The sequence below is a fragment of the Oncorhynchus gorbuscha genome, linkage group LG14, assembly GCF_021184085.1.
Source record: "Oncorhynchus gorbuscha isolate QuinsamMale2020 ecotype Even-year linkage group LG14, OgorEven_v1.0, whole genome shotgun sequence".
Classification (NCBI taxonomy): domain Eukaryota; kingdom Metazoa; phylum Chordata; class Actinopteri; order Salmoniformes; family Salmonidae; genus Oncorhynchus; species Oncorhynchus gorbuscha.
In genome coordinates this window covers 49,890,416-49,903,765 of record NC_060186.1, presented here as the reverse complement: position 1 = coordinate 49,903,765, position 13,350 = coordinate 49,890,416, and the positions used below count along the sequence as shown (strand labels likewise).

Below are 13,350 nucleotides of genomic sequence, written 5' to 3'. Positions count from 1 at the left end.
ATGAGATTACGCAAAGGTGCTGGAGGGTGTATGGGAGGGGACCCAAGGGCAGGTCTTCGGGGGCTGATTGCCTACAGTGTGTATGCTCTCTGTGAGTGTGTGTGCGCTGTGTGTGTGTGCATATGTTTGGCTGTGTGTGTGCGTTAACACCACTCTGCAGCACATGGCAAGGTGAGCCATGGAGTCGAAGAGGTCCTCCCCTCACATGGGATAAGGGGGTTCTCCTCCTCTCTGCCAATAGAGCGTTGGACCTCAACAAAAAATGGTTACCATGGTTTCCAAATTCGTCTATTATCTTCATCTAAGGTATGGAACCGATTTTAGGGCTTGCTTTACTGAATGTGTGTCACACTATCTATTATGGGATATGGACTTGAGTGACTTATGTGTCGACTGTGTTGCAAGATCTCTGCAAACACATGCGACCCTCTTTTTTTTCTGATTTGGTTCTGTGCGTTGAGACAGGGCAGCTTGGTAAACGCTGGGACTTTATAGATTATAGCTACTGAGGTCATTCTTGATAGTCCTTCAGCCACGGGAGATATAAAGTTGACAGAGCTTTCAGAGGGAAATGCTCTCAGGAATAAGAAATGTAAATAATCAGGAATAACAAAATAGTAATCTATGGGTGTTATATCATATGAAGGCTGACTGTTCCGACAGAATAAACATCTGAAACCTCGTCACCAAAGAACATGACAAATATTGTGTTGACGTTCCTAAGCTTGTGCAGGAAGCCAAGCAAAAACACCACTGTCATGTGCAGATTCAGTTTCACTCCATTCTTGTACCTGCTGGTGTACATTTCACCTTGGTAAGAGCTTTTCTCATGTCATAGTCCACACCTGTCCAGAAGGACTGAGGTGGGGTGTTATTCGTCTAATATCAAATTTATATAAGGGCTAAAGTGTAACATGCCAAGAACATAAATTTGTCTGTTTAGTGAATTCTCACAAGGTTTTGTTAAGTGTTCTCACAGCAATGGATCCAGTCCCTTTTGAGCATCATTGCCAGTGATTCTTACACAAAGGGAATTCCTCTGCTGCACCTGACAGACAGAGAACATTGTTGTAACTAACCACCAGATGGCAGTATAGAGGTAGCCTACTAATTTGCTGTTGTGTGGGAGGCCTTTGTTGTAATGGCCAGTGCTGCTCAGATGTCAAGCCTATGAGGCGTGTTGGAGCTGGTCTGATAACTTTCCACACCATTATAACCAGAAGAGAGGTCTTCCGATTCAGCCTGCCAGACTAATAAATATTCACTAATTGATTGGAACAGAATCTAACCGTTTTTAAGTGTAACATAATGTATTTGTCTTCTGGCACGCGCCAACCAGCGGCCCACATGTAAATATCTAGTTCTTCAACAAATAGTCATTTGGAATATGGACATTAACATAAATCTCACAAAATGTTGTACTGCCACTATTACCGTGTTACTACTACATTATTATATATTATATTATATATTAGGTATAAGATCAACGTAATTCATGAGTCCATATTATTAGATAGTCACAGAGGACCTCAGATCAATAGTGATTAGACTAATGCATTTTAATTCACAAAGTACAGGTGAAATGACAGGGAATAAGCTATTGTTGTGCATTATAATGCATACTACATCATGGTTCATAACAATATAGGCCAAATATGAGCTATAACATACTGTAACTTGGAATATTACGGTAGCAAAACATTGTGCTGTTTTCAGGTTTATGCCTAACATATGCCATTTAGCAGACGCTTTTATCCCAAGCGGTTTACAGTCATGCGTGCATACATTTTACGTTACTCGACAAATGTATGACCCAGATAGGATATCAGTTGTGCTGGGGCCAATGGTTGGGGGACCATATAAAGTAAGTTGATAAGATAGATGGCTAAAACAAGAAAAAAAGTGATCTTTCATACAGTCTTACAGGTCTGGCCCGCCCAAATTACAACGCCCAACAGCATTCTGGGCGGTGCGTTCAGGCAGCTGTTGATTATCCATGTTTGAGTTCGTTTTGCATGGCTCGGTGCACCGGGTGTTCAGAGTTGATATATTTTAGACCATTACATTGGTGCTTAAGAAAATGTACACCCGGAGCACCGGGTCATGCAAAACGAACTCTCCCCATGTTATTAGAGGAGGCGGTGAGCTCATTGAAAAAGACAACTCCCTCACACACAGAACAGCTCTCCTATTCCTGGAGGCTGTACATTCAAAGTTAACTGCGAACTTACAATAATAAGGCATGAGTCGAGCAACATGAGTCGCCAGCAGGACCCCAAGGGGAGTCATCTTGACCGGTTATATTAGCAATATTGAAGTTGTATCGCCTGCCTCGGGTGTCAATAGTGCCGAAGAGATCGAGTCTTCATCGCTGAGGTGAGCGTATAGTCTGTTATTGACCACAGCCCACACCCTACTGTAAGTAACATTGTAACATTGCCGCTTGAATAGTTAAGAAAAGGTGCAAAGGTCTTCCAGTTGCCCCGCATGTAACCTCTAACAGAAAGAACACTCCGTGTAACGTTAGTCCCCAAGTCGCCCCTGACTTTTCCATGTGTTGATACATTGTTACCATGTTGACACATTGTGTGAAATGAAATAAGCTCTAGACTAAACAGGCAGAGGAAATACAGGCGTGCGTATGATTAAGACGATAGGTTTTCTGGATTCAACTTATTTTATTTTTAAATATCGTATGTAAATCACAGAAGTAGAATATAAGTGATTTTTCATATGTAGGCTACGCTACGTCACCGTGCCGAAATTAGACTGTCCAAAAACACCTCGTTTTGTTAGGGTTAACGCTCAAGTTCTCTAGCCTAACGCAACATATATATTCTATTTACACAAGCTTTGTTTGTTCTGCACATGTTTTAAATAACCGTAAACACTATCCAAGAACAAACCCCACGCATACAGGGTGAGGACACACACACGAAGACCGCACTGGCCAGTTGAAACTCGACGCTGGTTTTCCAGTTCAAGTGGCCATCTGTAAAAGCCCGTGTCTGTTCTAGGCTGCAGCTACAGTGGAGGAGCCCCTGGCTTGTATGCAGGTGCCTCCACTCACCAGCTGGGTCCGAGGGTCCCCAGTGGCCCGACAGAGGGCTGTCCCGGCCAAGGCTGTTTTGGATACAACGTACAGGGGTCTGTCTGTACTACTGTGCCGTAGTAGCACCATCCCTATTTGGCATGGTGTGGTAAATGTGGCACCTACATCCCTTTGTTGGTCTCATGTGCCAGTTGAGTTGGTCTTGCTTCTGCATGGGAACAGAGAGATAAAAACCAAAGTCCAACTGTGTGCATGTTGTGGTCAATGAATGTTGCCCAGTTTGTTGGAATAATGGCCTCCAGTTACACGTGTTTAAGTTCTGAGAGATTTTGCCACCAGCTTACAGAGTCATTTTGGTTTTACTGTACAAACAAGTCACCAGCGGTACATGGTGAACTACTCGCCACGGCGCTTTTGTCTTTCCACTTGTATTGACTTATTACATAACTATTCATTCCACGGAGGCAAATAGAAAGGACAGAGTGCAGCACTTTAAATGAGTTGATAACGACACAGTTTGTACAAAGAATGTGGTATGCAGGTAGGTGTGTTGGGTGTTTGTGCCTGCATGTCTTATTGAGTTAGGATGTAGGTATTCGTGTTTTGCCCGGAAACATATTCTTTGACTTGTTACATACATGCTATATAGAAGAGGCATTAATTAATAATTGATCAAGTCATTTTTGTATTCTTTACATCATGTGGTGGGTCAGGTTGTACCCAATCAATAAGCTCCACTGGTAGTGTGTTCGCTGTTTACTCTGACTGGAGTTTCTAATGTTCAAAGCATTTCAGTAACTTAGCAGATGCTCTTATCCAGAGTGGCTGTATACACATTCATACTGGTCCCCCGTGGGAATCAAACCCACCACCCTGGTGGGTTCAAGTGCCGCGCTCTACCAACTGAGCCACGGAACAGTGGGGTTAACAGGTACAAGTCAAGGCCAAGTGAACAGCCTGTGTTATGATTTCCATCGAATCGGGTGAGCCGCTGAGCTTTTTGTGAGTGAGGTATAATATTGACTCGGGGACGACCTACCTTTAAAATGCCTCCAGCAATGTAAACATTATGATGTTACCACATGGAGTCGGTGCACAAAATCAACACGGGTTATCATCATGGTGTTATTGCTGCTGTTTGTGTTTTTATTGTTTTTCCATTGACACAGCAGCACTCTTCACATTCCCTGTTGTTTCCTGGTGTTGAAAATGTATTTCCACTTCGGGTCGAGATTATTCTGACTTGTGTTCATTTTTAAATCCTTTATCACTAAACTGCCAACGACGTCTTTTGAACGTTGTATGTAATGAACATTCCGACCTAGACATTTCCTAAATAAGTATAATTAACACATTGACGTTTATAGAATTTTGATTGACACAAACATTTGTGTTATAGGCAGTTTTAGGAGAACCCCCCCCCCCCCCCACACACACACAATTGTGAATAAATAGACTGACGCACTGTGCAGTCTCTGACAAACACAATAACTCTTCTTTGAACAGGGTACGGTTTGAAAAGTGTTCTTGACCTTCTTTTTTTTCTATACGGAGGAACATACACTATCTCAAATCCCAGAACCCATCACTGGGGGCTTTCCCATGCAGTCTGTCCAATCCAGCTGGCCCATATGACTACAGAACGTTGGCCTCAGTTCTTTGGAGCTGTCACCATTGTGGATACATTCATCAAGGACCACCGTATCTGCCCCCCACATCTTGTACACGTGTTAAACCCAGCCTATTCTCCAGTCAATGACATGTCATTTGAGAGTGTACTCAGGCAGTAAGTATTATACAGGAGAATGGAGGGTCAGACAGTCAGACTGAACCCCCAGCAGTAACGGTCCATGACTCTGTTGGGGTTGTCACAGCATTCAACCGGCTTGGGCCCATGTGTCGCTGTATTACATGTAGTGGATGTTTGGAATGTGCCTTATGAGTTAAGTCAAACTTGATTGCTAGTGCATGTGATTAACAGTAGTGTAATCCCCTGTTTCCGTTGCGGTGCTAAACCATGCATGTTCTGCTATGTATTTTAGACACCTGTTGTCACCACACTTTGCCCCACAGTACCACACTCAGGTTAAGGTTTAGTAAGCCTTCGAGAAGGTATAGTATGCCACAGCCCCTGAACTGCACGGCCAGTTCTTCTGTCTGAATGCATCTACATGATAAACTGGGTGGTTCGAGGCCTGAATGCTGATTGGCTGAAACCTGAGGTATATAACACTGTATACCATGGGTATGACAACATGTATTTTTACTGTTCTAATTACGTTGGTAACCAGCTTATAATAGCAATAAGACGCCTTGGGGGTTTGTGGCATATAGCCAATATACCACAGCTAAGGGCTATATCCAGGCACTCTGCGTTGCGCCGTGCATATGAACAGCCCTTAGTTGTGGTATATTGGCCATATACTACACCACCTCATGCCTTATTGCTTAAGTATACTATGACCCCCTCTCCTTTGTGTCTGTATGCAAAATGACCAGGCACTAAACAGCAGAGAAAGACTGTTTACCTTTTTGTCCTTGAGCACTGGCAGTTTGTCACTCTTGGAGCCAGCAAGATAGCTGACCTTTCCATGCGACTGGGTCTGGCTGTGGGGTAACGTTGGTGGTGTGTACATTGCTGGGATACTTGACTTTCCTTGTTCTCTTGAGTTCAAACCTTGCATGTGCTCCTAATGGGGGAGATTGTGTTTGCATTTCTCTCTTGGGATGGAATACAAACTAACATTGGCGCACATTCCGCTTTTCTCCTTTATTGGCAGTCTATTCCCCTCTAAACCAAATGTTTGTGCCGTGTTTTAGCTTGTTCCCCATAAAGGTTTGAATAAATATAATGTTTTCCAACCCTCGGATTCTTCCAGAATTGTTCAAACATTGTGGCAATATTATCTAGAAAACAGACAGCGATTGATTTGTGAAAGCATTTCCTCAACAACCTCTCTGAATTTGCGATGGCGTGTTGTTTATCCAGGGCCAGAAATGTCAGGCGTTACTGATACCCTGTGTATTTCCTGTGGCTGGGAAGGAGCTGAGGGCTGACTCATTTTACAACCTCCACAGACCTCAGGTGAGGCCTAACAGGCCTGCTGCTCATTTATATTCTGTCCTGTCTATGACCATGGAGGGTAGTGTGTACTGCCAGTACATTACTGGGGCCACGCTTCCTGCCATCCAGGACCTTTATACCAGGCGGTGTCAGAGGAAGACCCTAAAAATTGGCCAAAGACTCCAGCCACCCTAGTCATAGACTGTTCTCTCTGCTACCGCACGGCAAGCGGTACCGGAGAGCCAAGTCTAGGTCCAAGGGGCTTCTATACAGATTCTACCCCAAGCCATAAGACCCCTGAACAGCTAATCAAATGGCTACCCGGACTATTTGCATTATGTGCCCCTGCACATTGACTCTGTACCGGTACCCCCTGTAATATAGCCTCGCTACTGTTATTTTATTGTTGCTTTTTAATTATTTATTTTTCTATTTTACTTCAGTTCATTTTAGTAAATACTTTAACACTTATTTTTCTTACAAGCCCTTAATCAACAGTGCCTTTTAAGTAAGCATTTCACTGCAAGGTCTACACCTGTTGTATTCGGCGTATGTGACAAATACAATTTGATTTGAACTCTTCACTGCGAGAAATGGACCAGGAAGCCATGAAGAACACTCTGTAGCCCATAGAGCTGGTATTTAAGCTCATTTGTACTCTTTAGTTTGAGGTTATTATTTCTGTCACATTGGTTGTGTAAAACAAACCTTTTACCCCTAAGCTAAGGTGTACGTTAGCCTGGCCTGGCTTGACCCAGATTGACTGTGTTTAGTATCAAGTGCGTAAGCAGAAACCGTCATTTGGGAGTGTGGAACCGCTGAGGTTTCATGATTTATTTTTGCCACTCTAGGTGTCCCTTTAAAGTTCAAATGCAGCAGTTTTTATCTCAATATCAAATCATTTCTGGGTAACCATTAAGTATCTTACTGTAATTGTTCTCAACTAAATTGGTCAAAAAGAAGCAACAATAGCTTCTTAGCGAAGAGCAATTTCTCAAGCAAGTATTTTGCTAGTACTGTCTGTGTGGTTTGAGTGGGAAGGGGAAAACTCAACATTACCTATTATTGGCAGAGGTTTGTAACTGTCTTATTGGTCTAACTAATTTACTATGTGGTGATGTCACTGTGGAAGGCCCAAACTCCCTCACACCAAAACAGGATGAAATGTCAGGCAGTCTTTTCAAACAGCTTTTACACTAAAGGGCATTATCATAATTTCCACAGTACTATTCCAACCTCATAGCATTGGAATGTATATAAAACACAAGCAAATCACATTTGTTGACTGCACTGGCCCTTTAAGTGCAACCACCATAACTATTTTGCGGGGGGGAGTGTAGCAGCTTTCTGATGCCCATCAGGAGTCCTCTTTGTGCTTTTCCCAGGGTTCACTCACACGGAGAAGCCGATCTGGAACAAGCCTTCGCCAAGCCTGCAAGCCCACACATGCGTTATCCTTAAACAAGTAACTTGGCGTTCCTGTAAAAGGGTCTAGGCTGTGGCCAGCGAACAGCAGCTGACAGCAGGGGTTTGCACAGAACTACGTGCTGTAAGTGTGACGCGGCCAGAGGAAAGCAGAACTGCCGCACTGACTGACTGACATGAGTTAACCCTTCACGTTCATGCTAATCCAAGTCCTATGTGGAACATACAACCACACTCTTGTGAAAACACCGCGTTCGTAGAGTTCCAATCCTAAAATGAGTACCAGACAGCCACCCAGTTTGTTTACTCATTATTAGTATGGTCTGACTTCTGGTCTGACTTCTGGTATTTATAACTCCCTTTAACCCTGATAAAATGATTGAAATAGTACTCCTCATACTCTCTCCTTTGTCCACCAGCCGCAGGACAGGCCACTACAGTGTCCAGAACCGGGCCAGAAATGCACCAGGAAAGCCCCCGTACCACCGCTGCAACTCCCAGGACTCGTTGGATGAGCTGGCCATGGACGACTACTGGACCGAGGTGGAGAACATCACCCTGAGTGGAGAGGGGGACGCAGAGCCACAGGAAGAGGTGCAGCTGAAGGTGCCTGATGGTATGGAGCTCTACTCTATAGCAGGAGTGTCCACTGAAAGTAGAGAGGACCCTTAAGTTGTTGAACAACTGCTTCAGGGTAACATTTTAGTCTGAGATTTAAGGTGTAGTACAGAATTCACTATGTACATTATATGACTAGTGATTTACCTAGATCACTGTCTGGCAGGATTGTTTTTTTTTACTATAAACGCAAAATGAAGTGTTGGTCCCATGTTTCATGAGCTGATTCCAGAAATGTTCCATATGCAAAACATTTCTCTCATTTTGTGTAGAAATTAGTTTACATCACTGGTCGTGAGCATTTACTGCAAGATGGCACCAGAGAGGAGGGCTGCAGTCTTAACGGCTCTTAACCAACCATGCTATTTTGTTTTTTGAAGTTGTTCGTAACTTATTTTGTACATAATGTTGCTGCTACCGTCTCTTATGACCGAAAAGAGCTTCTGGACATCAGAACTGGGATTACTCACCTCAAATTGGATGAGGAGTTCTTCAATGAGTCAGACTAAAGGGATATACTATAGACACCTGACCAGGCCCAGATCCCTGTGATTCGCTGGAAAAGGAAACGTAGGTTTCGCGAGAGACCAGGATGCCTTGTGAGGATCAGGTGGTCAATCTGCGCTTGCCTTCCGTCTTGCTAGCTAATGTTCAATCGCTGGAAAATAAATGGGACGAACTGAAAGCACGTATATCCTACCAATGGGACATTAAACTGTAATATCTTATGTTTCACCGAGTCGTGGCGGAACGACGACATTAAGAGCAAATAGCTGGTGGGTTACAAACTCAATAGGCAGGATAGAACAGCAGCCTCTGGTAAGACACAGGGCGGGGGCCTATGCATATTTGTAAACAATAGCTGGTGCACAATATCTACATTTACATTTACATTTAAGTCATTTAGCAGACGCTCTTATCCAGAGCGACTTACAAATTGGTGCATTCACCTTATGACATCCAGTGGAACAACCACTTTACAATAGTGCATCTAAATATTTTAAGGGGGGGGGGGGTGAGAAGGATTACTTTATCCTATCCTAGGTATTCCTTAAAGAGGTGGGGTTTCAGGTGTCTCCGGAAGGTGGTGATTGACTCCGCTGTCCTGGCGTCGTGAGGGAGTTTGTTCCACCATTGGGGAGCCAGAGCAGCGAACAGTTTTGACTGAGCTGAGCGGGAACTGTACTTCCTCAGTGGTAGGGAGGCGAGCAGGCCAGAGGTGGATGAACGCAGTGCCCTTATTTGGGTGTAGGGCCTGATCAGAGCCTGGAGGTACTGAGGTGCCGTTCCCCTCACAGCTCCGTAGGCAAGCACCATGGTCTTGTAGCGGATGCGAGCTTCAACTGGAAGCCAGTGGAGAGAGCGGAGGAGCGGGGTGACGTGAGAGAACTAAGGATCTAAGATCTAAGGAAGTCTCAAGGTTTTGCTCGCCCGAGGTAGTGTGGTCTACAGCTTATCATGAGATACTCTATCTACAGTTGAAGTCGGAAGTTTACACACACAATTAATAAGTAAAAATTCCCTGTCTTAGGTCAGTTAGGATCACCACTTAATTTTAAGAATGTGAAATGTCAGAATAATAGTAGAGAATTATTTCAGCTTTTATTTCTTTCATCACATTCCAAGTGGGTCAGAAGTTTGCATACACTCAATTAGTATTTGGTAGCATTGCCTTTTAAATTGTTTAACTTGGGTCAAACGTTTCAGGTAGCTTCCCCAAATAATTTGGGTGAATTTTGGCCCATTCCTCCTGACAGAGCTGGTGCAACTGAGGCAGGTTTGTAGGCATCCTTGCTCGCACACGTCTTTTCAGTTCCCCCATAAATTTTCTATGGGCTTGAGGTCAGGGCTTTGATGGCCACTCCAATACCTTGACTTTGTTGTCCTTAAGCCATTTTGCCACAACTTTGGAAGTATGCTTGGTGTCATTGTCCATGTGGAATACCCATTTGTGACTAAGCTTTAACTTCCTGACTGTCTTGAAATGTTGCTTCACTATATCCACATAATTTTTCTAGTCTATCAGAAGCTTCTAAAGCTTCTATTACATCATTTTCTGGAATTTTCCAAGCTGTTTAAAGGCACAGTCAACTTGGTGTATGTAAACTTTTTTTAAATACAGATTTTTTATATACCTTTTTATTTAACTAGGCAAGTCAGTTAAGAACACATTCTTATTTTCAATGACTGCCTAGGAACGGTGGGTCAACTGCCTCGTTCAGGGGCAGAACGACAGATTTTCACCTTGGTCCTCCAATAATCAGTATCGGCGTTGAGAAATCATAATCGGTCGACCTCTAGTCCAAGCACACTAAGACAGTCGTGAAGAGGTCACGACAAAACCTATTCCCCCTCAGGAGACTGAAAATATTTGGCATGGGTCCTCAAAAGGTTTTACAGCTGCACCATCGAGAGCTTCCTGACGGGTTGCATCACTGCCTGGTATGGCAACTGCTCAGCCTCTGACTGCAAGGCACTACAGAGGGTAGTGCCTATGGCCCAGTACATCACCGGGGCCAAGCTTCCTGCCATCCAGGACCTCTATACCAGGCGGTGTCAGAGGAAGGCCCTAAAAATGGTCAGACTCCAGCCACCCTAGTCATAGACTGTTCTCTCTGCTACCGCACAGTACGCGGTACCGGAGGGCCAAGTCTAGGTCCTAGAGGCTTCTAAACAGCTTCTACCCCCCCCCCCCCAAGCCGTAAGACTCCTGAACAGCTAATCAAATGGCTACCCATACTCTTTGCATTGCTACCCATACTCTTTGCATTGCTACCCATACTCTTTGCATTGCTACCCATACTCTTTGCATTGCTACCCATACTCTTTGCATTGCTACCCATACTCTTTGCATTGCTACCCATACTCTTTGCATTGCTACCCATACTCTTTGCATTGCTACCCATACTCTTTGCATTGCTACCCATACTCTTTGCATTGCTACCCATACTCTTTGCATTGCTACCCATACTCTTTGCATTGCTACCCATACTCTTTACTGCTGCTCTTTAATTCTTTGTTGTTCTTACCTCTTTCTTTTTTTTTGTGTGTGTATTTTCTTAACTGTATTGTTGGTTAAGGGCTTGTAAGCATTTCACTGTAAGGTCTACACCTGATTTTTATTTTATTTCTCCTTGCCAAGATGGTCCATCCACCTTACAGGTGTGGCATATCAAGAAGCTGATTAAACAGCATGACCATTACACAGGTGCACATTGTGCTGGGGATAATAAAAGATCACTCTAAAATTTGCAGTTATGTCACAACTTGACACATCTATGGTATTGTGTTTTGAGGGAGCGTGCAATTTGCATGCTGACTGCAGGAATGTCCACCAGCGCTATTGCCAGGGAATGTAATGTTCATGTCTCTACCATAAGCCACCTCCTACATTGTCTTAGAGAATTTGGCAGTCTGTCCAACCGGCCTCACAACCGCAGACCACTTGTAACCACGCCAGCCCAGGACCTTCACATCTGTCTTCTTCACATGCGTGATCATCTGAAATCATCTGATGAAGCTGAGGAGTATTTCTGTCTGTACTAAAGCCCTTTTCATGGGGAAAAAAATGAATTCTGATTGGCTGGGCCTGGCCCCCAAGTGGGTGGGCCTAGGCTTAGATTAGGGCCTAATTAACTTATTTAAATTGAGTGATTTCCTGATATGAACTGTAACTCAGTAAAATTGTTGCATGTTGTGTTTTATATTTTTCGTTCAGTACATACAGTAGAGCTGAATAGGATAGCCTGGTCTGTTGTCCAGCCCATGTTATTTTGCAATACCACCACATAATGATCTCTTAATGCTTTCATCCACAGAAGACAATAGACTTGCTTGATCCTACAGGATCAGGAAATGCCTATAAAAAGCACTGCAAAAGTGTATTGTTTAAGTTGACATTCATTGTTTTGTCTGGAGAACTTAAAGCAGGAACTTCCTTTTTGTTTCCGTTCCTTTCTATAACAAGATGGTTGGTTAGGAGTGAGGTCCTTCCCTGTTTCATGTCTTTCTCTATTCCCACACCTCCGTACATAAAAATGGCATAATACTAATTGCACAGTAATAATCTATGAATTACTTGTTTGTTTCTTTATCATTCAGTAAATGACTGTCCTCTCACTAGTCTTCAGGCCTACGCCCATGTCTTTTCCATTAACATACCACTGCTCTTTTGGTGCAGCATCAATTCATCCCTAACTCGTCTGTCTGTAGAGGGGGAACAGGAGGAGGCGTGGCTGACGGAGGCTGGGCTGGCCACTCTGTTTGACGAGTCTGCGTCGGACCCCGAGGACATGATGGGGCTGTTGTCCACGCTGACGCGCACCCAAGCCGCCGCCGTGGAGAAACGTGTTGAGAAGCTGCAGCAGACCCTCAGGAAGAGGAACAAGCAGCACCAAGTACCTGACGTCAGAGACATCTTCAAACTCCCGGGCACGCCAGAGTCAAAGGTCAGCCTACCACCGGTCCCGTTTCACTTGCCAGCCATGCCTGAGATGCCTCGCTACATAACAAACCCAGTGACTTGTTTACCGTAGTTGTTAATATAATTACTAATCACAATATCTGTTAATGGACACCTGAATGTGAAGTAATACTTAGCTGTATATCTTAATATTATGCAAAAGGTCTTATACTCACAATTGGGGTGAAAAATATGACTTTCTACAATATCAGCAGTTACTCTTAGTAGTTTAAATCATTAATTGATAAAAAAATGACCTATATTAAATTCTGATGAGAGCCTGCTTCTGTTTTATATTATGTTGCAGGAGGATGAAGCCAAGTCACCAGAGAGAAGTGAAAACAGGAAAAAGGATATTACGACAGATGGCATGTACCACAAGTTCTACTCACAAAATCTTTGTCTGGGCATGTTGGTCTATACCTATAGAAAACATCACTGACTCGCCACAAAAATGAACTGCTATTTCTATCCACTGTTTTCATGTGATACTGTAGATTTCCTGAAATGGTTCATGATCACAGGATGCAGAAGTGAAGATTCTACGGAAGAGCTGTTGAGTTGAGAAGATAACTCTGCAGTACACGCGCGCGCACACACACACACAGGAAGCAGGGACATTGCCTATCTTGTCTGTTCGCGCCACCCCTCTGACCTTAACACGAAGGCTGTCAGGAATCCGCTCCCTATCTTCCATTATACACTTGCCTGTTTTCCTATTAGTGGAGA

At 43.8% G+C, this 13,350-nt stretch overlaps 1 protein-coding gene across 1 annotated transcript in view; it reads left to right on the top strand.

Annotated features, from left to right (window-relative positions):
* Positions 1-2,256: 2,256 nt before the first annotated feature.
* Positions 2,257-13,350, top strand: part of arhgap18 (Rho GTPase activating protein 18) — a 20,604-nt gene continuing 9,510 nt past the window's right edge. The window contains 5 exon segments of the mRNA XM_046298283.1: positions 2,257-2,280; positions 2,282-2,376; positions 7,961-8,157; positions 12,372-12,607; positions 12,929-12,989. Of these exon segments, the coding sequence (XP_046154239.1) occupies positions 2,257-2,280; positions 2,282-2,376; positions 7,961-8,157; positions 12,372-12,607; positions 12,929-12,989 (613 nt within the window).